This window comes from Zonotrichia albicollis, chromosome 2 (assembly GCF_047830755.1).
Source record: "Zonotrichia albicollis isolate bZonAlb1 chromosome 2, bZonAlb1.hap1, whole genome shotgun sequence".
NCBI classification, from domain to species: domain Eukaryota; kingdom Metazoa; phylum Chordata; class Aves; order Passeriformes; family Passerellidae; genus Zonotrichia; species Zonotrichia albicollis.
The window spans coordinates 40,838,108-40,862,251 of NC_133820.1; the positions used below are offsets into that span (position 1 = coordinate 40,838,108).

At 48.5% G+C, this 24,144-nt stretch overlaps 2 protein-coding genes across 2 annotated transcripts; one reads left to right on the forward strand and one right to left on the reverse strand.

Moving 5' to 3' along the window:
- Positions 1-40: 40 nt before the first annotated feature.
- Positions 41-4,446, forward strand: EMG1 (EMG1 N1-specific pseudouridine methyltransferase). The gene is made up of 6 exons (XM_074534867.1): positions 41-222; positions 314-415; positions 740-881; positions 1,243-1,301; positions 2,753-2,902; positions 3,662-4,446. Exons 1-6 carry the CDS (start codon positions 82-84, stop codon positions 3,773-3,775), a joined length of 708 nt encoding a protein of 235 aa, XP_074390968.1. The 5' UTR covers positions 41-81; the 3' UTR covers positions 3,776-4,446.
- On the reverse strand, positions 4,207-18,237 carry LPCAT3 (lysophosphatidylcholine acyltransferase 3). The gene is given in 14 exon segments (XM_005486037.4): positions 4,207-4,550; positions 4,667-4,793; positions 4,913-5,071; positions 5,605-5,752; positions 6,337-6,503; positions 6,791-6,877; positions 7,535-7,643; positions 8,054-8,232; positions 9,292-9,329; positions 9,416-9,509; positions 9,661-9,767; positions 9,886-9,993; positions 18,026-18,179; positions 18,181-18,237. Coding segments are annotated over 13 exon segments (1,509 nt in total). The 5' UTR covers positions 18,223-18,237; the 3' UTR covers positions 4,207-4,550; positions 4,667-4,676.
- Positions 18,238-24,144: the final 5,907 nt, after the last annotated feature.

The window sequence follows — 24,144 nt, forward strand, 5'->3', positions numbered from 1 at the left end:
AGGGCGCGCCCCGGCGCCATCTTGGGTGGCCGCGGCGGGAAGGGCGGGGCCGGGGCGGGGCCGGCGGGGCCGCGTGACAAAATGGCGGCGCCCAGGCGGGCACGTGGGGATGCGCGGGAGGAGGATGAGGAGGATGAAGGGCGCTCAGTGGGGGCCAAACGGCCCCGCGGGCAGCGCCGGCTCCTGGTCGTGCTGGAGGGGGCGAGCCTGGAGACCGTGAAGGTGCGGGCGGCGACCGATCGGGGTGGGTCCGGCCGGGCCGTGCTGGGGATGCTCTCGCTCCCTGCTGAACTGTCGGTGCTTTGCCCCGTAGGTGGGGAAGACGTTCGAGCTGCTCAATTGCGACAAGCACAAGGCGCTGCTGCTGCGGAACGGCCGGAACCCCGGGGAGGTGCGGCCCGACATCACGCACCAGGTACCCGCGGGGTGCGGCGCGCCTGTGGCGGCCCGGGGTACCCGGCACGGCGGCTCCGGGCCATCGTCCCGAGGGTCCGCGGGTCCACTTGTGCCCCTGGAGCCCGGGGGCGAGTTTGGCCTCTCCCGCTACGCTGGTGGGTTTTGGGTTGAGTCGCTGTTTGGGTCTGGGCTTGATTTCTTAGCGTTGTAGCGTTACATCCTATAGTGGCATGAGCTTTCAGCCTCGACACCGGTCCTTTCTGCATTTGTGGGGGCTAACAGTCAATGTTCCCTAGATTCTCTCTCCTGTGCCTTTCTACTACCGTGTGCTTTTGGCTTTCAGAGCCTCCTGATGCTGATGGACAGCCCCCTGAATCGGGCTGGGCTCCTGCAGGTTTACATCCACACCAAGAAGAATGTTCTCATTGAAGTCAATCCCCAAACCAGAATCCCAAGAACTTTTGATCGATTCTGTGGTCTTATGGGTAAGAGATTCAAACTGTACACCAGCTATAGAATAATACAGGAAGGTGGCCAGGACTGGGGGAACTTTGGGAAAAGTCAAAAACTGGCACTGGCCGTAAAATGTGAAAGTGAGAGAAGAGCACCGAATTGAAAGCATCTCTCTGGGATGTTGCAGGATGCATACCCCAACCGTGTGCTCCTTAGCACAGTGGGGAGTGCCTGCAGGAGGCTGTGCTGTCAGCAAAAGAAGTATTTTCAGACTGTGATAGGAACTCTAGAGGTGGGCTTTTTTGTGTAGCTCGGCTCAGGCACAGCATGGGATTCGTGCAGCAAATCCCCACACAGCTTAAGTGATTTTTTTTCTTGTTTTCTCTTTGGCAGTTCAGCTGCTGCATAAGCTCAGTGTTAGAGCAGCTGACGGGCCTCAGAAACTGCTGAAGGTAAATACTCTGTAACTGTTCACTGTAGGTAATGTTGCAACATTCTAATGGCAATGCAGGAGGGATTTTTTGTGGGGGAGGTGGGTTTTTTTTTCGGTTGTGGGTGTGGCTGCAATTCCTTGCTAGGGGTGCTATCCCATCCTTGCGAGGGGTGCTGGTTCCAGGGGGGGCTCTCTCACGTGCTACCTGGCTAGGAGCTGCTGCTGCAGGAAGGAAACCCCAAATACACCTGTCTTTGGAGCTGAGGGATCTGTTTCCTCAAGTGAGCCTGACTGCCACACCTGGACATTGACACTTTTTGGGTACAGCTTTCAAAAAGGCAGAGAGAGGTGGAAATGAAGATGTAATTAACTGGAATGGCTTCTGCAGTCATAGAGAGGAAGACTGGATTAACCACAGGGACAAAGGATTAATCATGATATCAGATTTTTCACATGAAGAACTACCCTTGGTGCTAGAAATGCCAGAAAAGCAGCAGCCTGAGGAAGCTGATGGTGATGTCACCTTGGCAGAGAGGGCTTGGCCCTAGCCAATGCATCTGCCCAAAGACAAGGGTCAGCAGGCAGGTCAGCAAGACTCCCAGAAGCAAAGAAGAACTAACCATAAATTAAATGTGTGTTGTAACTTTCTGGTGGAAAATCTGGACTCTCCAAAGAAGAGTGGTTTTAAATCCCAGCAGCAGCCTGCTTGCCAGCCAAGATGAGACAGAGTTGCCTCAAGGGAACTATTGGTCCTCCATGCCATCCCTCTGTGCCTGTTTCAAGAACATCTTCCAGCTACACACTGAGACTGGCAACACTTGGACACACCTGCTGGGGTTTGTTCTGTCCCTGTGCCTGGGGATCCTGACCCTGCTGCCCCATGAGTCCTTCATGGCTTCTTTGCAGGAGAAGGTGGTGTTTGGGATGCTCTTCTGGGAGCAGTGCTGTGCCTCAGCTTCTCCTGGCTATTCCATATTACCTGCTGTCACTTGGAGAAGGTCTTGTGGACTTTTTTGATTTTGGATTACTCAGGAATTGCACTGTTGCTCATGGGGAGCTCTGCTACTCATTCTACTGCTCCCCATAGCCAAGGCTCATCTACCTCTACATCACCTGCATCCTGGGCATACCTCAACCCATCTGGGATTGGTTTTGCCCAAGGACCTGGGTGTACTTGGTGGGTAATCAGGGGGACAGGAAAACAGGATGTGTACCTCAAGGGGATTTGATTTTTGGGCGAGGGCAGTCTGTGATGTTGAACTGAGTACACAGTGTTGGCTGTGGAATGACAGCACCACCAAGGACAATGAGGATGGAGTGCTCCAGATGCACCAGTCATGAGCTCCTGATGCAGCCTGCAACCAGCTGATGAATCTTCTGTTTGTTTGTTGCTTTTAGCAAACAATAGATCTAGCTATGTGTCAGAGGTCTGTTACCTCTACACCCCTATTAATTTTCTGCTTTCTGCAGGTGATTAAAAACCCAGTGACTGACCATCTGCCTGTGGGCTGTATGAAGATTGGCACCTCTTTTGCAGCATCACAGGTGTCAGATCTGCGTGAGCTGGTTCCTGCAGCAGATCCAGTTGTCATCGTGGTGGGAGCCTTTGCCCACGGCTCGGTAAGTGTGTGTATCCCTCACCTGGGGCTGTGAAAAGGTTTCTGTCTTGTTCTGAATATGGAGGTTTTATCTGCCCTTTTTGGCTTGGTTTCCCCTCTACCCAGCCCCCTATTTTCCCCTGTATGCTTGTCAAAAAAGGCCCAAAACTGCAACACTTGGGACTGTTGTCCCTCCCAAGGGAAGGCTGGCAGTTTCCTTGCTGAGGAAATACTGTGCCTCTGTAGTTGTTAGTGTTGGAAGAGATCTCTGGAGATCATCTAGTCCAGCCCCCTACCAAGGCAGGGTCACCTGGATCAGGTGACAGAGGAACACATCTAGGTGGATTTTGAATGTCTCCAGAGGGGGAGACTCCACAGCCTCCCTGGGCAGCCTGTTCAGTGCTCTGCCGCCCTCAGAGTAAAGAAGTTCTTCCTCATGTTGTGGTGAAACTTCTTGTGTTTTAGTTTATGGCCACTGCTCCTTGCCCTGTTGCTGGGCACCAGAGGAAAGAGTCTGGCACCACCCTCTAGGCACCCACCCTTGAGATATTTATGTGCATTAACGAGATCTCCTCTCAATCTTCCCTTCCCTAGACAAACCAGGCCCTGCAGTCTCTCCTCATAAAGATGGTTCCATGTCCCAATAATCTGTCTAGCCTCTGCTGGACCCTCTCCAGTGGCTCCTTGTCTTTCTTGTACTAATGGAGATGGGGCTCAGTGAAAACTTTTTGCAACTTGGTAATTTTTTGTTTTGTTCTATTTTCCCCTCCTCTTCTCCCAGGTCAATGTTGACTATACAGAAAAGATGGTCTCCATCAGCAACTATCCACTTTCTGCTGCCCTGACGTGTGCTAAAATTACTACTGCCTTTGAGGAAGTGTGGGGAATAGTATGAGCTTCTGCTGCTACCGCTGTCATGACGGACTTGTATACAGTGACTTCACATTCTGGAAGGGCTCTTTGACTTGGGTGTGGACCTGGTGCATCTTTGGGCTCCTGGAAAACAATTCAACTTTGTCCTTGTAGCTTCTGAAGCAATGAGACTTTAAACAGACTGCCCCACTGACCCTTTTTCCTCCTATTAAAGGTACCTTTTTTGAGTAAAAAGCGCTCGTGAATTTTACTTTCTCATTTTTCATATGTGGGCAGGCTGGATCCCCTTATAGCAGGGACTTGGCCCAAATTTGTCACACAGAAGTGTAATTCTTAGCTGTGCCCTGCTCACCCTGGTGTCACTCGGTCCTGTAGAATCGCCTTGCTCGGCGGCATGTGACAGTTCACACTCCCACACCGAGGCACCCAAGACGAAAGGAGCTGAAGCCGATGTTAAAAAGACCAGGAGCAATTTTTATCTTAGATGACAAACGTAGAAAAGTCAGAAGGTGGCTCCAATCCAACGCAGCACCTGTCGTGAGTGTGGTACAATCATGGGGTGTCAGCGGAGAGTCGAGCGCCGGCCGCGGGGCGGCAGAGATAAGGCAACGGACAGAAGGTGGAGGGGCTCAAGGAGGCTCGCTCGCATCCCCTCCTTTTGGGTCTCTGACCCTGTGCTTTCTCCTTCCCCCTCCTTGCGTTGAAAAATAGTCAGACTTCAACACAGCAAACTTGGCAGGTGATGCTTTGCTTCCGGAGTGTCAGATCAACTCCTACGAATGCACAGGTGGTACAATCTGAAAAACAGAGGTGCCCTATATTTGCTTTGGTTGATTCCATGTTTGCCTTTCACCTTGGGCTGCAGCATTGCTGCCCCACTTTACCTCCTGGTCTCTACCTCGTACAGCCTTACCTTTTGGCTGTTATTCTGCTCTTTTTAGCTTTTCTTTCCGTGGCACGATTGATCTGCGAATGTAAGGCAACACCAGCAGCAAGGTGAAGAACAACACGTGGCCAAAGAAATAAATAGACCTGTACACCTGTAAAGAGAAAGGCAGGGTTGGGGATCAGCAACCAGCTTTGAGCCAAGAACCCAGGGGAGAGGATGGAGGGACCAGCGTTGACCACGTGGGGTCGTCTGTTTGTGGCTTCTAAATACCTTCATCCATTTGTCCCAGGTGAAAAGGCAGAATGGCACCAGGGAGTAACCCATGAACATCCAGTGGTTAGTCTGCTGCAGCACGTAGAAGATGGGCCGCAAGACAGTGATGGAGGCCAAAGTGCTTAGGGCAGGACTGTCCCGAACAAGGTCCATGGCCTAATTTAAAGAGAAAAACCAGAATTCTCAACAGTTGGATGTCCTGTGGCTGTATATGCAGGCTCTGGGGCCAAAGTTCTCTATCCAGCCGTGTAAAATATGTTTTAGTAAGCAGGTAGTCCAAAAAAGTAGCTAAATCCCCTGTCCTGGCCAAAGTTTTAATTAAGAAAATACATTTTAATAAGGAATATTGTTCCTGCAGTACTAGGAGATTTAACAGAGGCATTCAGCTCATGTGTTTGTCCTCCAGTCTTTCCAGCTGCCAAGCACTTCAGCCGCCCTCTGCTCACATGCCAAGTTTTCCAGTTCTCTCCCTGTCAGCTTTTGCAAAATATTTATGGTTTGCTCACGCAGAAGGCAGCAACCTACTAAACTTGAAAACTAAACCCTGCCATGCTTGAAAATCAATTCCAAAGTAAGCAGCTGTTTTTCATATTTGATGCAAATAAAGCCTTCAGCATGGCACTTTCCAGACCCAGGGACAGAGGCTAACACAGGCCCCCCTGTTCTGGTAAGTCAGACAAAAAGCACACCTGTCTTTCCACGATGACTATCAGCAGCTCCATCTGAAAGCACACCAGGTAGCCAGAGTGCAGCCCGTGCCAGATGGCCAGGAAGAACAGGGCCAGGGCCTGTGACAGCAGTTTGTTGCCCAGGAACTTCAGGCGCTTGAAGATGTAGCTACAGCAGAAAAGAAACAAAGTGCTTGCAGGTTATCCTCTGCCCTCCCCTGCTGTGTCAGGGATGAAGGGCCCAGGGGACCCAATGCCTTTGCACGCCCCGTGCTGGCAGGAACAGCATGACCCGGGCAAAACCTACATCCAAACAGTCTTAAAGAAATCCCAGCTATAAGGGAGAGGGGGTGTCAGGACATACAACTTAGCTGTGGGTCCCAGCAAGTGCTGAACCAAAACCCATCTGAGTTTGGAGTGGGGAGCACCAAGAGCCATGATGCAGGAAGCAGCTCTGTGGCTGGCTGAGCAGGCAGGCAGCCCCAAGGGCTTGCAGTAGTCCCATTCTAGTCTCTGCTGCCATCAGCTGCTTGCCTTTATAAATGAACTGCCATTCCAGGTGAATTAATAGAGCTCTCTGACCCAGTACCCCAATAACCTGTTTCTAAGGGCACAGCAGCAAAACATGGGAAAAGGTGCACAAACTGAAAACTGGCAGACTGTTCCTCTAGTGCTCCTGCTTAGCCTAAGGTCTTGGTTCTGCTGGCAGAACAGAATTGACACATTATAGAAGGAGAATTTTGTCCTGCTCACCGGGCCACCCAAGCATTGGTGTTGATGTTGAAAGAAGCAATGGTCCCTGTGAACAAAGGTGTTGTCTCATACAGCCAGACCTTCATGTTGGCACAGGCATTCCACAAAGGTTTTCCATTCTGGTCTTTCCCATTGTACCCCAGACCAACAAGGATGCAGACACCTTCCTGTCAGAAAATGCACAAGAGTGACAAGATGAAAATATTGCCCTATTTTTGCTGGAGAAGCAGAGCTGAGGAAGTGCTGACTATCACTGCGTTCAGAGCATCACTACAGATGGAACATATGGATTAAAAACTGCCTTTTGGTTAGCTAGCCTTTGCTAACTTAAAGCAAACTGAACTGACCTGCAGTGATTTCCAGATATTTGGATTTCTTCCATTTAGTGCTAAGTCTAAGAGGCTTGGACCTTTATTCATTTGTCTTTTGCTTCTGGAACGACATCTAGACTCACCGTAACAAGCCAGCAAGTTACGTATTTGTAGAGTATAATTTTGCCCCAGATCAATATGTAACCACAACGGAACCAGAAAGGCTTCTCCTGCAGAGATAAGAGAGAAACAGAGCAAAAAATAAAACCTGGAGTTGAGTGGCCATTATGACACAAGGTATTTCATCACCGTCTTTTGTTTAATCTGTGTTAAGACATACGGGCTGGGCTGCCAGGCTTATGCAAACTTAATACATCATTCTCTTTCCTTTGGAAATATTTTGCTATACTGAAATAGGTAGAGTTTGGGAAGACTCTGGGATTAGCATAATCAAAATGCTTGCTTATAATCTGCCAGTAGGAATTATTTGTTAGGAGCTTTCCAAGAACGTCAAAGATTATGGTAAGCCTTACGAGTTACTCTAGTGAAATTCCTTGCACATAATGGTTAAATGGAAAGTCATTAAAAGGTCATAAAATACATATGAAAACCAACAGTAGCATTTAAGATAAATTATCTATTTGTAAAAGTTTTCATTTGTTTCAGTTCTGCTCAACAGATTCCTGTTCTGCATCAGGTGGAATCATCACAACAGGCAGTAAAGCCAAATTAGCTGTGGAAAATCTTATCACTAGTTGCTGACTTATTTTTAAATTGAGGCAAAAATAAAAACAAAGCAATAAAAAAATAATTCCACTCTTGTAGATCCAGTGCCCACCAGAGAAGCGGAATTCTTCCCCACCCCACAAGGCCAAGTGAATACATACCATATAGTCATCTGAGGTGAGGTACTCGTCAGAGATGTATGGGCTCGACAAGGTGTAGGTTACCAGAAACAAGAGACCCAGGCTCAGGCGCTTGAGAGCAGGCACGAAACTGAGAAAGAAAAATACCAAGGTCAAGGAAATGCCTTGGAAAGAGACCATCAAACTCATAGTTTTAAAAACAAGAGGTGGAGAGGAGGAGGTGGGGGAAACAGCGACAGGGAGTCACGACATTCCACTGCAGCAGCTGCCTCCATTTGGAAGCTGGGATGCAAACATCACCAGGCTGGAGCTGAGTCTGTACTAAAGATGTCAAATGGTTGTTGGTGTTCATGCCCTGGAACAATGCTGGGACATTAAGCAGAGTTACAAGAGACTTTTGAAAGACTGCCTTGTCTCATAGATCACTCCTGGCCATGGTAGTTCTGTGTCCAGGTAAGAAGGCAGTCTGCTGCAGGGAATGCGGAGGAGTCGGCATTCTAGGATCGTAGGAAAGGGAGAAGCCAAGCAGCTTTGTATTACCTATTGGGTCTCTGGCCTGGAACGTCAGTCATCTCACCCCTTGCCAGTTTCTGATAGTCTGTCATGGAGAACTGAGGCCCAACCATGAAGGCACCATAGAAATAGGAGAATCCTGAGACCTCCAGCAAGGTAGGAACCCCCCGAACAGCAAATCGCCGCTGCTCAGGGGTCAGGAACTCCTGCACCAAAGGGAGTGGCATTAACATCATCCCAGGGGTTTCATCCAGCTCTGGATATTATGTCCTCACCCTGCCTCCTTACTGGTTTTCAGTTTCTTTTTTGTTTCAGTTCTTGCTCCCCATGGACATGGAACTTTACACTTTGTACTTCATGTCCATTCCTCTCCCCAGCCCCTCTCTATGCCCACGCCCTCCAAACAGCAACAAGATCCAATGGTTGAAACCAGTTGCACAGGTCTCTATTCCCAAATAAGCTCCCAGCATGTCAGGGAACTGACATGCATCCCTGGCGGCAGAGTAGGCACAGTAGCAGCACTGCAGTATCTGACCTGTTCCAGTCCCTGACTGCAATTCCATGTACTCTCCCAAGACCTTATTATGCTACAAATCCTACTTCTTGATGCCAAAATTGTTTTTAAATACTTGAAGCTTCAGCTCAGGAAGTTTAATCTTGACCTCATTTTCCTGCAGTCAGCAGTGATTCCATGGATGCTACAGACTTGGTCAGGCCTCAAACAGGAGATGGGGAATGCAGGTACTTGGAGCAGGATTTGAGGGACTGTAGCATGTGTAGTGCCCTCTCCCACATACTGTGCTGTGCAATTCTCTGTTTCTCTGAGCTTAAAAACAGGGTCCTAACAAATGGTAAAGGGCAACCATTGACAAGCACATGGTAAAGACTAATCAAAGGAAAGGAAGATGGGAACTGAGATCCGGTACTGATTGTCTGCAAGTTAAAGCTATGCTACCCACAAGACACAAAGCATCAGGGATTGGGAATCTAAAGCAATAGATTTGGGGGAAGGAGATGGTGGGAAATTTGGAAGGGTGCAGAGTAATATTCTGACATAACTGGAACAACTTCTGTCCATCTCTAATCACTACTGTCTCTGTTCCAGTCTAGAATTCAGTGCCCTCAAACACTCCCAGGGGCTCCCCTCTCAGCTGTGGCTTTTACCTAACACTGCAGCTTGCTAACTCACATCCTTTGAACTTGATTTTCTGATCTCTAGCTCACTGGGACAGCATGGAATGATGGAGAAATGGTGTCTAACTCACCGGATCTTTTCCTCCATCATAGTAATCAATGGCCAGACCTAGAGGTGAGAAACAGTGAAAACTTGAAGCCCTGGGATGGGCACAGGTTGCAGAGTGTAAGAAAGAGAAGAGAGGCGTCACTCACCAATCAACTTAAGTGTCAAGACACAATGTGGCATTGTCCACTTGATGTCATAATGCTCTGTGGCTGTGAAGTAATATCCAGCCATAAGGTATGTCTGAAAGAAACCATTGTTTGGGTTATTCAAACTAATTCCTCCAGCTGGTTTTGATCTGCCTCCACTTTTCCACCCACAGTTGCTACTGAAGTGCTAAATGGAGCAGAGGCCTTCCTTCTACAAACCCAGGGACTAAAAAAAGAGGGTTTACCATCTGAAAGAGAAAGGTGGTGATGACGGCAGTGATTGTGCGACCCATTAGTCTCAGGATCAGGAACTGGATTAGGACACATATCAGGGAGTGAAAAAACTGCGTCCCTGTGGGCAGGAAAAAGAAAGAGAGAGATAAGAAATAGAAATTAGATGTATAGGTGCTCCCTCCCAAATTGCAGCATGCCCTGGGCCAGGCAGCTCTCTCTTCCCAACCTCAGCTTACCAAAATTGAAGTAAGCAATTGAGAGTCCTGTGAACACGTTGTAGAGGTGAACGAGGTAGGTCGCCTTCTGGAAGAGGAAGTAGCGCTGGAACAAGGCAAAAGGATATCCTGAGAGAAAAAAATAAAAGGAAGAGTTGTAAATAAGCTTAGACAAGTATTTGTCATGAACCAAACTACAGCTTTTCTGAACATGTACTTTGCATCACACATTATCAACACAGGGCATAGCGTTAATTCCTGATACTGCATTTGCATCTTGGGAGACAGACTCCAGATGAATTACTCTGTACAGAAGAAAATACTTTAACGGGAACATAATTATAGCAAAACTGACATTGAAGTGCAAAAAATTACAGGATTACATTTTCTGGCCTCATTCAATATATGAGATGGATAATGCTTAAATACATGAATCACACTTTAGCCTGTGATTCATTTCCAAATTATGTGACAAACACAATGAACATGGCAAGAAGCTAGATTAAAAAAAAAAAAAAAAAAAAGGGAGGGGGAAGAGAAAAACTTTATGGTTAATACCATTACAATGTCCAAAAAACCTCAGTCCTACTCCCACCTCAATGAGTTCTTTCAGCTTTAATTTCAGATCTCCTCAGGTGACCTCCAGTAAGATACTCTCGGTTTTCTAACTCTGCAACTTTGGATTTGCATCTGATTTGTGAACTACTGGGTACACAAAGCTGTAACTAAAATCCACTGGTACTATGCATGTGGTATTTTTGGAAAAAAAAAATCAGAAGCATTTCATATGGAGCAGCTAAGAAAAGTGGAAGGGTTTTTTCCCTTGCATTTTCTGTGAGGTAACTCCTAGTCTAAGTTCGGAATGCCTCCAGATTATTCATCTGTGGCTCGAGTGAGAAGTAAATATTTGTGAAGCACTCTGGTAGTACAGTGAGAAGCGTCACACAGAACACCACAATTCAATTAAATTCTGTTGTCTAGGTGAGTTTCATGAAGCATGCAATAAGCACTGCCACATAGCAGACAGTAAATATAATAAGTCTTAATGCACAGTGGCACAGGAAGTGTTGCAATTCCCTTTTCTAAAGGCATGTGCAGAAGGCACTGAACTGGGATACAAGAAGCCACTTTAATTCTGGCATCTTGTAACTTTATTGCTCTGCTTTGCAGGCGTGTCCTCTTATGCTGCTAAGAAAAAGGGGAAATTCATCACATCCCACAATACTGGCATCCACACTACTCATCATCCTGGCTGAGATCAGGAGCAGTGGATGGAGCTCTGCTACCTGCACTAATGGAGCAGCAGTAGCAGGAGGTGGTCATGTTTTATAGGGAGCAGTAATAAAAGGTGATGAAATGCACATTCTGCCTAGAAGTGTATGATGGATGGAAGGCTTCCAACAAGCAAGGCCAAGTCTAGTCACTACTGTGAGAGGAAATGAGAAACTCTGTCATGTTATTTAAGTACATGTCTGGCAGTGCTCACAGGCTGGAGCCATTTTAAGGCCCTCTCCAACCCCACAAATCCCTTGGGAGGGAGCCCTGCAGTTGGGGACTTTGGGGCTCTTTTCTAGATCCTTTTGTGCTCATGTTCTGCTGCGTCCAGGTGTGTACCTGCCGCCTCCTGAAACCGAGCTGCTGCTCCCCATTTCCTCAGCCTCCTGCCACCCCTCTTTTGGTTTTCCCTGCCTCCTTGTTGCTGTTCCTTCCTCCTTTTGTGTCCCACGCCGGTTTCCACGCCACAGGCTGCTTTCTGGCCAGCCCCACATACCACGGCTCTCTGCTCCCAGAGCCTGGCAACCTCCCTCCTGCACATCCAGCCTGCTCTCCCTTCCAAAGCAGCAGCTCCAAACTCCCCTACAAAATGCCTTACCCTGACCATCCCTCTCCCTTCCCGCTCTTCCATGCTTTTTACACAGCCCACTTCTGTCCCGTTCCACCCCCACTGCTGGCCTGAACACTAGCTGAGGGGGAAAAAGGGAATTGGCAAAGAGAGTTCATCACACGGGCTCTCTGGGGATACAGGAGTAACTCAAAGAATTAGAGCAATTCACATGATTTAGGAAAAAAAAAAGAAAAAAAGTAGTATTTTCTACTGGCCTTTTACTCAGAAACATACAAATGGGGATTCTTTGTTCATGAGCCAATCTTCCTGCTGAAGTTTAAAAAAACATAGGAAGAATTGGCTTTGAGAAATGGAAAGTGGTAAAAAATATGAAGTTTTATTAGATCAAAAGTTTAAAAGCTGAGGTTTAGTGTGGAAAAATGTTTCCCCCTTCTGAGCAAAGGGGAGAAAAAATCAGAAATACAGGCAAAGCACAATTGACTGCTGTTCATCAATATGCATGGTTTAAAACCTTCCTTTTAAAGAGTCTCCCACTCTCTTAAAAACCACTAATATTTTGCAAACCAGTCAATTTCTACCATTTTTTTCCCTCTAGCCATTTCTATAGACATAATTAAAGTATGACTGAATACTATAATGTAACTAGTGTTCCTACTCTTTCTGAGACCTGTCTCATTTGTCAGCTGTGCTCCTTTTTAGCTCTAACCAGGAGATCATGTCATGGTTTGGGTAATGCTGCTCTGAAGGAAAAAGAATGATGAACCCTTGCAAATAGAGAGTTACTAATAATACACACTGCATCCATGGTTTTAGAAACTATAAACTTTAACCCTGGTCTTGCACTACGTGGCTGCTGTTCCAGTCCAAAGTCTCAACATCAGCCTAAATTCTTCTGATATGTAGAGTAACTTGTCAGTACTCTGGACTGCAGTTTACCTACAGTTTTGTTGCATGGGATAATTTTCTCAGTTTTACAACTGGGCCAGTTGCATGCTGCTGATACAAACTTTAACCTCCAAACAGCAGTGGGTAGCAATGGTCATCCTGATGTAGCTCGTGCCCTTCTGAACACTGATAAACTATCTGTTAAACAACAAACAATTCCTGCTGATAACAACACCAGTACTCCTGCCCTACTACCACGTCCCTGAAGCAGCCTGAATTAGCAGAGCAGCTTTTGGAGCTGTGGTTGCCTTCTGGCAAGCTGGATGGCACCTTTGGATATGCCAGCAGCAGGAAACGCTGCGCTGCTTTGCTTCTGCCATTCAGAGCAACAGGACAAGAGTCCCTGCTCCCTGCTGCCAGGAGGCTCTGCCCAGCAGCTCCCACTCTGCCAAACTCCCCTTTCACGGCTCCCTAAGCAGAGTGGATGAAGCAGAGTGGGAAAGTGGCTGTAAAACTCCTGGAGAAAACAGCAGGGAACCTCTGATCCAAACTCATTCTTCCCTATGCACCACAGAGCTGAAAAACAGCCTGCACACAGCGCTGGGTTTTCCCTCTAGACACACACTTTCTATAGAATGGAATTAGCAACTGAGATTATTTTTATTGTTTTACTTGACAGGAAGAAGAGGATGATCTCTGGTTAAGAGAACCATGGAGACAGAAGGAAAGGACAAGCTCAGCTTCTTGGCCATGGCCATTTGGGAGAGCAATGGGCCATTGCACAAAGCCCAGCTTGTCCACAAAAGCAAGAATCTAATTGAGCAAAAGAAGTTAAATCATCAAGAAGGTGGATTAGGCAGGAGAAAAGTTCCACTAATCTCAAGCAAAAATAGTGCTGTCAAGTTTGCCATCTTCTGGACTGGGTGATTAAGATGCTTCTCTTTTTCCAGAGATAAAGCTGCAAATAAGAACAGCAGAAAGATTCTTTTCATCTCTGCTCCCTTTATTTCCCCTTTGATATGCTCTATCTCATCTTCAAGCTTTCCTCTTCTCCCTTTTTTGCTGAACATTTAACTCCTCCTTTGTTAACATCCAACAAGGCAATTGTCTCCATTTTTTTATAAGAATGCTAAAACTAAAAGGAATGGGACAACAGGGAAAAAAAGTGTTGAAATATCAGTCTTACCTAATATTTTAACTCCAAAGCTATTCCTTTCTGTTTCTAACACTGCAGAAGTGCCACACCTTATTAAACACTAGGTGCATAAACATGAGTATTTTAATTCAGCTCAGGAGTTTACCTTGAAAGTCCACTTCTGGTGCTTTAGTTTGCATAACAAAACATGTCTCAAAGCATGTGAACAGGGCTCTCTTCACACGAACTGAACTGAAAACACACTGTGACAGGGCTGGTTTTATGGGAGGACATTGCTGCCTCTTAAAACTTTTCCCATCCTTTACCCATCAGAATCAGTTGCTCACAGGGCCTTGCAGAAAGGTTCCTGCTTGGCTGAGCAGCTGGGAATTTGATTTGGGATAAGTCAGCAGCTTTGGGTGGCCACAAGAATTTGACTGAGCCTAAAAACCTTCAGGATGCAGGGAGCATGAAGCAGAGTATGTAAAAAAAATGATGAGAGGTAGAAGAGGGAGAGAGAAGACAACTTGCAAGTGAAGCAGCAGGTTTCTGGCACCCATTGGGTAAGAATGTGTTACTTTCTGCAGGTCCCTGCTATGTCCATGGAATGAAAGAACACTTTCCCAGTGCTTTTCCTGGCAGATCTGGGCAAACCAGCAGGGTCATTTCTGGCTCAGGGCTGTAAACAGCATGTTGGCTCCCCTCCATATTATGCAGGTAGCTCACAAGGCACTGTGTAATATTATGTTAAGATAAATAGCTTTAATTCTTTGGGATTGTACAGCCATGCAAGAAACATAAGCAACATAAAATATTAAATACGCAGTGCCATAAGGCCTCCTGCACCCTGGCTTTTGCTTTGAGCAGTGCCAGCAGGAGAGAAATGTGTCCCCTCTCATGGGAGGACAGGAGCAGCAGCACAGAAACCCTGTTATCTCCTTCACACCACTGGAGCAGCTCCAGTGGGAACACTGGGACCTACTGAAGAGTGCAAGCTGGAGTTCATCTCTCAAAGACATTCTCGCACGATTGACAGATACAAGTGTACTGATATATCACTATTTTTATTGTGGCAGGGTCCAGAATTGTGCTTCAGGTATTCCTGCTGCTGGTACTGCTGCCAAATTGCAGATTACTTTCTTCAAAGGTTGTCTATGCAAATTTTTACGTGGGGGAAGTCTGCGGTAAGTTCTTCATCTTGTACAATCCAGGTAAGGGACTCTATTCTAGCTGTAGTCTCTACTTCAAAATTGCAGCATGCATAAACCTGTCTCTGATTTAAATACAAAACTGTGACTAAAATCCCCATAATTTGCTCAGTAATGTGCTGTTACTTGTTCACTGAAACAATGTGGTGCTCTTTAGGACTACTCTAGTTTTCATTTAGTTCTTGAATGTTTTTTCTCCTTCTCTTGTTCCCTCCTGTATTTAATTTTTTTTTTCAGTCATGTCAGAATGCCAACAGCTTTAAATGACCCCTCTTTGTTATTTCAGATCATTATTAAACAAACACTTATCCTGAATCAAGAGACTAAATTCAGACTATTTTTTCAACAATAATTCAGCTTTCTTCAGAAATCAATGTAAGAAGTTGAAAAGTCCTTTGTGATTCTTCCTCTTTTTCAGAAGACTATTTTTACCCATTTGTGGTGATCCTCTGAAAGTGAAACCCTAGAAACTGTTGTCACAGTAAAACTGCACAGTGTAGATGGGAAACTGCATCACAGAGGAAGAAATAGGCAACGACTTTTTAGTCCATCTTTGGAACTATGCTTCACCCTCATGGCCTTGTCCTGAAATAATTCAGCAGGATTAACTGCAGCCAACAAAAATAGTTTTCTTCCTGAATCTTTGTAAACACCTGAAATGGAGGAAGCGAAGGAAAAGCCATACTTAACGTCCTAATGCCACTTCCAGCTTCTAGAAATGCCTTTCATTTATACCCCATGCCATCCTCTGAAGTGGTCATCAGCACTAGCTGCATTACCAGTGAGATTAAAAGGATTGTAAACTAAGCTGCAATTAAATGAACATTTCTTTGTGCGGGGCTAAGGAACTCCTCTCACTCTCCTCTCATGTTGCTCCGGAGTGGTGTTTGGCCCTTCCTTTTAAAGTCATGGTACAGGTATAATGCTTTCCCACCCAGTGCTCACCCATCCATTAAGCAGGAGAGCTGGAGTCAGTCCCCTCTGCCTGAGTGGTTCAACCTACATGACCTGCAGGAGTGCCAAACTGCAGGCAAGGCTGTTTTGCATGCCCTGAAGCCCTCTGTCTGAAGTTATGCCTGCCACTGCATCTAATTAAAAGATACTGAGCTAGGGAGGAAGGACAGGGGAAAGTGCAGCTCCAGCCTCCTGCTTTGGTTTATCCATTTGAGGCATGCAGGGCAGAGATGTGAGCGGTCCTCTGGACCCTGCTTCCCAGAATTTTAATACAAATTCTAAAGATCCACTGAGGCTATGTAAAACAGATAGTGGTCTACCTTGGGAAGGGACACTGTGGCATCCCAGTGGCTCACTGTCGACACTGCACACGGAACATTTGTAACAGCACACAGGAGTCTCACGCTTCCTTAATCTGCTGACTGCAGCAGGCAGCTCTTATCATCATCAGGACAGTAATTATCTGCTGTTCATTTCAAAGAACTGGTGCTGCACACCCACAAGACGCTGAGCAGGAAACACCCTCCCAAATGTTGTGTCCCCAGCTTACTGCTAGCAAGAAGCAACTCGGAGAGTACGGTGGTGGTGCATTCTGCAGAGCCACCTCTGCTGCTGTGGCTGCCTCCACACACACTTTCTAGGACCTTTTCTGCATCAGCACTCGTTAGACTGGTCCCTTGGTTGATCCGGGTGACTAACCTCACAGTGAGCTATCTGCCTTTTCTGGTTTAGGTTTCTGCCAAACACGTAAATTCAATCAGAGCGCAATTAAAGGACCAGAGAGAGACGTGGGAGAAAGGAAAGCAGGACTTTTCTCGTTTGAAGGTGGGGAGCTGCTAGACTAATTAACGCTGACTTGTGTGCATGTCCTGTGTGTTTCCTAATTCTTCATTTTTTCTTGGTAGAAGTTTGGTTTAAAAAACTTCTACGTTGAGTTCTAGACGATAACCAGTTTGGTCTCCTGTATCGACCCTTCACGGGAAGAATGTTTGGGTCAGTTTGATCTCACACATCATAAACTAAATCAGGCAGAAATAAGTCTGGTGCAGACCATGGTTATGAAGTGACACAGTTTTTCTTGCTTGCATTTCCTTTAAAAATATTGCACTTCTAGTTAGCCAAAGCAACTTTATTGTGACAAATTACACAGTCGTGGCTGTATCACTTCGAATACACTTTCAGGTTCAGAGGAAAGCTTGTATTTCTTTCCTGCTAGGTGACTACACCAGCAAATGCTTTCACAACCCAAAGTTTCCCTGAGCATCTGCAGAGATTTACACAGATAGCATGTATACACACACTTGAATTAATGTTTTGGGAGCTACAACCTCCCCCTCAATCGCCAGCCCACATCACAACTCCAGCCCTGCCTTAACCATTTCGCACGGAACTCAAGCATCTCGTGTTTACATAAGCGCAGGCACCCTGTGTTTTGCAACACGCTTCGCGCTGCAGGTGGAGCGCAGGACATCACCCCAGTTCTCCTGGCACGGAGCTGGAAGGTTTTGCCAGCCTGCCCGGTAGTGCCCCGGTGACACGCCTCTCCCTCACGGTGCCACCACCGCCGCACACACGGGTGATGTCCCCGGACAGCGATGTCCCTGCACTCGGACAGGGCAGCACTGATGGGCAGCGGAGAGCCCGGAGCGGACAGCCCTACGGACACCCGCGCACGGGGCACGGGATGCACACGCACCACCGGCCACTCACGGGACAATCCCAAACAAAGTTCCTGCGCCCGGGACACGGACCCAAATCGGGGTCTCTCGCAGGCTCCTCCTCGCCCCGCGTCCACAGGCGGCCTGCCAGGACCGCACCCCGACCTCCCGCGAGGAAACCCAGCGGGGTCCCTGCGCGCCGGGCGGGCGGGGCGGCCGCAGCGGGGGCACTTCGCGGGCTGCCGGCCGGGACGGGCGGTGCCGATGCCCGCGGCATCCCGCCCGCCGGCTCGGCGCGCACACGTGGCCTGGCGCGGCGGCGCTGGCACAGGTGCGGCTCCGTGCGGGCGAAGCGATGCCCGGTCCCGGCCCCCGCGCAGCACGGCACGGCGGCGGCGGCGGGGTCGCCCGTTCCCCCGGCGGGCGCGGAGCCCCGCCCGGAGCGCCAGCCCCGTCTCCCCCCGCCTTGCCTTACCCATGAGGATGGAGAAGATGAGGCGCAGCGCCTGCTCCGAGGAGCCCAGGGCCTCGGCCAGCCCCGCCAGGCTCCAGCCGGACCCCGCCACCGCCATCTTCGCCACCGGCCGCCCCGCCGGCCGGTCGCGCCCCGAACCCGGCAGCGGCACCAGCCACCGCGGCCCCCGCACCGCGCGCGGCCCCCTGCGCGCCCATTGGCTGCGGCGCGCCCGGCCCCGCCCCGCCGCGCCTGCCATTGGACAGCGGTGGCAGCGGGGCAGGGCCCTGCGCGCACTAAGGCAAAGGTTACCCGCGAGTGGGCGGCGACGCGAGCTGGCCTCGTCGGCCAATGATTGGGGGAACGGCGGCCGGGGGCGGGGCCGGGGGCCCGGCGGGGCGGGGCCGGGAGGGCGGGGCGGGGCGCGGCTCCCGATTGGCTGCGGCGGGACAGGAGAGCGGCGGGGCGGGTCGGGGGTTATTCGCGGACACGAGGCGCGCGCGAGGAGGGCGGGAGCGGCAGCGGCAGCGGCAGCGGCGCGTGGGCCGCGCGCGGGGCCCTCAGCCAGGGTCTGGGTCCGGGTCCGTGCCTGGGCCCGAGTCCGTGCCTGGGCCCGAGCCTAACTCTGGGTCCTGGTGTAAGCCCAAGCCCGGCTCTGGGTCTCGGTGTAAGCTGAGCTTAGCTCTGGGTCTGGGTGTGAGCCCGAGACCAGCTCTGGATCTGGGTGTGAGTCCGAGCCCGGCTCTGAGTCTGGGTGTAAACCTGAGCCTAACTCTGAGTCTAGCTCTGCTGCATGGCTCTGGCTCCTGAGTACTGGCTGTGGCTTTGGCCCCGACCTCAGTCGTGGCCTTGGCCACAGCCCTGTCCCTGTCCTTGGCCTCAGCCTCTGCCTCAGCTTCATCTTCAGCGCTGCTGAAGCTCCCCGGCCCTGCCAGGTCCCGCTGCCCCAGGGGCTCCCACAGGACACATCCCCGCTCCTTGGCTCCCGTGGCCCAGCAGGATCTGCTTCCCTCACGGGCATTATGGCAGCAGCCGTGCTGTGCCCTGCGTCTCTGTGTGCCACAGCAGCAGGCATGGTGTCAGTGGTGGTCAGCGGCCATGAACTAAACCACAAAAAGTTCCACCTCCATGATGGAGAACTTCTTTACACTGATGGTGGCAGAGTGCTGAATGTGCTGCCCAGGGAGGTTGTGGAGTCTCCCTTTCTGGAGACCTTCAAAGCCTGCGTGGATGCATTCCTGTGTCAAGTGCTCTAAGTGACCCTGACTGAGGTTCCTCCCAGCCCTAGCAATTCTGGGATTCTGTGACTCTCTGGTCACTCAGCAGCTGGGCCCACACAGACTCCCCATAACTCAGCTGCTGGATGGCCTTTTCTGAGGTGTGTCCCCTCATGCAGCTGCCCGTGTGTGCACCCCAAGTTCTCCCCAGCTGAAGTTTCAGGTGCAATGGATGTGATCCTCTTCCCTTGCTTGTGCTCCCATTTTCCTGCTGGGTCACTTGGGTGTACAAATTCAGCTGAGGGGCAAACACAGGCTCACACAAAGGTTCGCATGAAAAGAGATCTCTGGAGTTCTCTGATCCAAACTGCAGCTCGCAAGCAGGACTCAAGGCTGGAGCCATTTGCTCAGGGCAGTGCCTGGGTAATTGCTGTACATTTTCATGGTTGGAAAGCTCCCAGCCTTTCTGGGCTCCTGAACCAATGCTGAATCATCCTCTTTATCCTGGTCCATTCTCCTTATCACCACCCTTTAGGTAGCAGCCCCAGCACCTGCTAGATGCCATTTCTTATCAAATCTGGCTGGGAAAGGGACTGACTGGCAGCACGGCCACATAGACCTCATTTACTCAGGAGACCAGGATAAAGACCTTGTCTCTCCTTGCTCTTCTCTTTTCCAGGCTAACCAAATCCAGGTTTCTGAATACCGAAGTTCTAGTCACCTATCCACTGGGCTCTTTCCATTTGGTTCACACCTCTCTTGCACTGGGGACTGAGGAACTGTGTGAAGAAGGGGAGAGCCTGGCCTTCTCCTCCAGAAGTCCCCTGAAGGCAGAGTAAGGTGCAGAGTAGCAGGACAAGATGAATAGCAAGGGTTTAAAAACCCTCCTGGGTAGCTGACTCCATCAGGTTAGACTCTACAAACAGGTTGCTGTATTTGTCCACCCTAACTAGTGGACAAATTTGCCAAATTTTTTGCAAAGCCTGAGGACTGGCTTGTCAAGGCATGTCTGTCTCTCACTTCCACACTCAGTTTTGTGTTTATGGTGTTTAGGCCACTTTCCCAAGTAAATCAGTTCTATGTGAGTGTGACAGCTGTCTGACCCTGCTAAAGGCACGTTCGACAAGAAATGATCTGCCTAGTCCTGTAATTTACTGTTGTCAGAGAAGAGTTTCAGAAGCAGCATCTGTTCCTGAGGTTGCCCAACAATTTCCATTGCAAGATTGTTTCCAGTTGCCTGAAATGTTGCTATATTTGACCTGTTTAGATTAAACGCTTGATAGTCACTTGGAGGCAGAGCACAGTAGCTCTGAGAGTAGGTTTTAAGTGTCAGAACACGATGAGTGCACCAGTACTTTTCAGCAGTGTTATTATTATTATTATTTTAATAATCAGGGCAGTGTTGTCCTTGGGAGGAGGGGTTGCAGCCATAACTCTTGATTTACTGTCCTTTAGATATACCATAATTTCGTAACATGACATGGGCATTAATGTGAAGCTCGAGGTTCACATGAGCTCTGTGAGGCACAGTGGGAATGCAGCTGCTGAAGCTTCTGCAAATCCAGTTCCATTGACTGTGTTCCAGTGGCTACATGCAGCTTTCCCACGCACCAGAGCCACAAGACCCCAGATGCTTCTTCAAGACTTTCCTTCCAGGACCATTTCTTCCTTCCAGGAGCATTTTTTGTGTGGTGAGGAGCAGGAACAGGAATGTTGTGCCCTGCCTTGACAGTGCCTCTTCTCCCAGCAGGCACAGGAGCCTATCCTGATCAAAACGGCCATGGGAGAGGAGCTGACTACTTGGGGCAAGGTGTCTGTGTGGGCAGTGGGATTAGGGTTGAACACTGATGGGGAGGAGGAAGATGCTGGAAAAGCCAGAGTCAGAATAAAATTAAATATGACAGAAGTCTGCTGTTGTCAACAACCATGTCAAGGGAAAAGCACAGAGAGGGTGCGGAGAGCAATAACCACTAGGAAGAGATGAAGTATAGAGGGAGAAGAGAGACTCCTTGGAATAACAGGCAGGGAAGGACATGAAAATAAGTTTTCATTAGAAGGATGGAATTGGAATTGGTGGCCGTGGAGCCAGAGGGGGAAAAAAGCTAGGAATGGGTGAATGACAAACCAGAGATATGGAGAAACTGGAATTTGGTGGATGTTGGAGGCAGGAAAGGAATAGTATGCTTGAAATCATACCACCTTTTCAGTGTGAAGATTACTGAACAAATAAATCATAGAATCATTAGGGCTGGAGAAAGCCTCTAGGAACATTGAGTCCAGCCATTAACCCGTCACTGCCAGGTGCGCTGCTAAACCATGTCCCTAAGCACCACACCTGCACATTTTCTGCACATTTCCAGGGATGGTGATCCCAGTATTTCCCTGGGCAGCCTGTTCCAATGCTCGATCATTCTTTCAGAGAAGAAATTCCTCCTAGTATCCAGCCTAAACCTTGGCGAGCCTGAGGCCGTCTTCTCTTGTCCTGTGCGCCGCCAGACCCCGTTTCTCGGGCGCCGCGGGCTCCGTTCCCCAGCCCCGCTCCGCGGAGCCGCCGGTCGTGGCCCCGGTGGCGGCGGGTGGGCTCGGACACTCCGTGCCGGGACCAGGATTTGTCACCCAGGGCGGGTCCGGGGAATCACCCCCGACACCCGTTCTGCGGCCGGGCGGGGCACTCCGGGGCCGGGACTCCGCGGGGCCCGCCGGTCTCTGCTGCCGCCTCTCGGTGCAGCCGGGACCGGCGAGGCGGGATTCAGTCCGGGAGAACCGGCGGCTTCTCCTGCCGCGGGAATGTCGCCACGGCAGTGCACAGTCAAGCGGTATCGAGGCTGAGAGGATTGAGGTTGCCCAGCCTGAAGAAGAGAAGGGTCCTTTCTGGCCATAGTACCTTACAGCCCCTAAATAGGCTACAGGGGAGCTGGAAAGGGCAAATAGTGATAGCGCGAGGTGGAATGGCCTTAACCTGAACAAAAATAGGTTTAGAATGGATATTAGGAGACAATTCTTTACTGTGACAATAGTGAGGCACTGGCACAGGTTGCCCAGAAAAGCTGTGGATGCCCCATCCCTGGGAGTGCTCAAGGATAGGCTGGATGGAGCTCTGAGCCTCTCCGTGGTCCATGGAAATATCCCTGCCTATAGCAGGGGGGTTGGAACTAGATGACCTTGAAGGTCACCTCCAATCCAAACCATTTCATAATTCAGTGAAAGAAAGCACAAGTATTTAGGAATATTTTACTGTAATGGATGAAACACCCAGGGGTGTAGAGGAAGGAAGTCAGAAGGCAGCAGGCATCTCAGTGCGCTGAGCAAAGTGTTCCCAAGCCCCGGATTTTACTGGGAGATGGTGGAAGTTTTGCAATGAGACTCAGTGATGGAGGGAATAAAAGAGGTGAACAGACTCTGGTGAAAATCCCCGTGGTACAATTTGCAGAGGTGGAAATCAGGGAATTGTATTGAATGGTTCAGAACACACCTGCACTGCCACGTTTTCCTAGGGTTTATCAAAGGCTCCCAATTTAATGACTGGCAAAAATGCCGGCCTGGGTCACAAGAGCGAGGTGGCAAGTGCAGGGTGCAGGAAACCCACAGAACTCTCTTATTGCCAGAATGGGAAACAGGCAAATTACTGCTTAGGTTTTGGTAAAATGAGGGTATTTTACCTCTTACTTCTATATCCTTGATTCCCTGCCACTTATATTCCCTTGGTTCACTTAGTTAGTGTTGTTTTCTCTTTTGATGTTTATGCCCTTTTTTTCAATGCTCTGACTCAGTGTTTCCAGATGGAGATGTGTGGCTTTTCTTAAGAACTTGGGAAAAAAAGTTTTTCCCCAACTTCCTGGGGGAAGACAAGCCAGTCAAGCCCGTTTTAAATGGTAATTTTATGAAACCTGGAACACTGCTGTGCTTCATAACATCTGGCAGAAAGGTTACAGCTCCACAACTCTGAGTCATTTTAAGGAAAGGGTTGTCTTATGCAATTTGGGAAAAGTGGTACATGGTCATGTAATTTAGGAATTTAAGAGAATGTGTGTGCCTCTGAGCAGAGTTGTATTGCATTGATGAATTTAATGTTATCACTTATTAACCTTAATGACATGACTTTGCCTCCTTTAAACTGTTATCTGATATAGCTGTAGCAAATTGTGAAATATATTACCTAACTGTTTCATCTTAAAGAGTTAAAAAATTACAGATTTAAGAAAATGCAATCAAATGTTGTATATATATTCAGTGTAAATATATCAATATTACCAGACTTCTGCACAAATAGTTAGCATTATACAGATATGTGACCAGATATTTAACTATCTTCAGGAATCTTTTTCTTAATTAATAGAAATTAATTGGTTAATAATACATATATCTTAATTAATTTCTAAAGAATTATGAATATTCATACACATATGAATCAACAACTGCTACAGATTAGTTGAGTCAGATTTATATGAAAATACAGAATTCCCTTGTGATAAATGACATGACATAATATATCAGTTCACACTCATTTTATTCCCACCATGCCCTTTTTCAAATGTGATTGTGGCTTGAAGAGTCACTCACAGGGTTTTTACGAGCTCAGAGGAGAAAACATCTGCCTGAGATTTATTGTGTATCTTTCATCCCTGTTTTCCTGTTCTCAAAATTCCAGTTCAAAACATTGAGCTGTGCTCCCAAGAGACATCAGAAGGGAGATGACACTCTCTTTTCTTTCTCTTTCCATTCTCATTTTGACAAAGAAAACAGACTAGGCATGTTCTTCCAGCAAAGCCTTTATCCTGACTACAATGAAGTCATTTATGATTCATCTGGAGGTGTTTCTCTCCCTTGACATTAAAAAGGACTCTTTCAGATAGGCTGTGCTAATGCACTTTGCCTATGGCCTGTTGAAACTTGAAGCACTTTTTTTTTTCCTCTCTAAAACAA

Bases quoted from the DNA above. Each gene is read 5' to 3' on its own strand.
- EMG1 (XM_074534867.1), top strand. From the start codon at position 82: ATGGCGGCGCCCAGGCGGGCACGTGGGGATGCGCGGGAGGAGGATGAG. The intron at 882-1,242 runs GTAAGAGATTCA...TCTCTTTGGCAG, and splicing joins TCGATTCTGTGGTCTTATGG to TTCAGCTGCTGCATAAGCTC. The intron at 1,302-2,752 runs GTAAATACTCTG...TGCTTTCTGCAG, and splicing joins GGCCTCAGAAACTGCTGAAG to GTGATTAAAAACCCAGTGAC.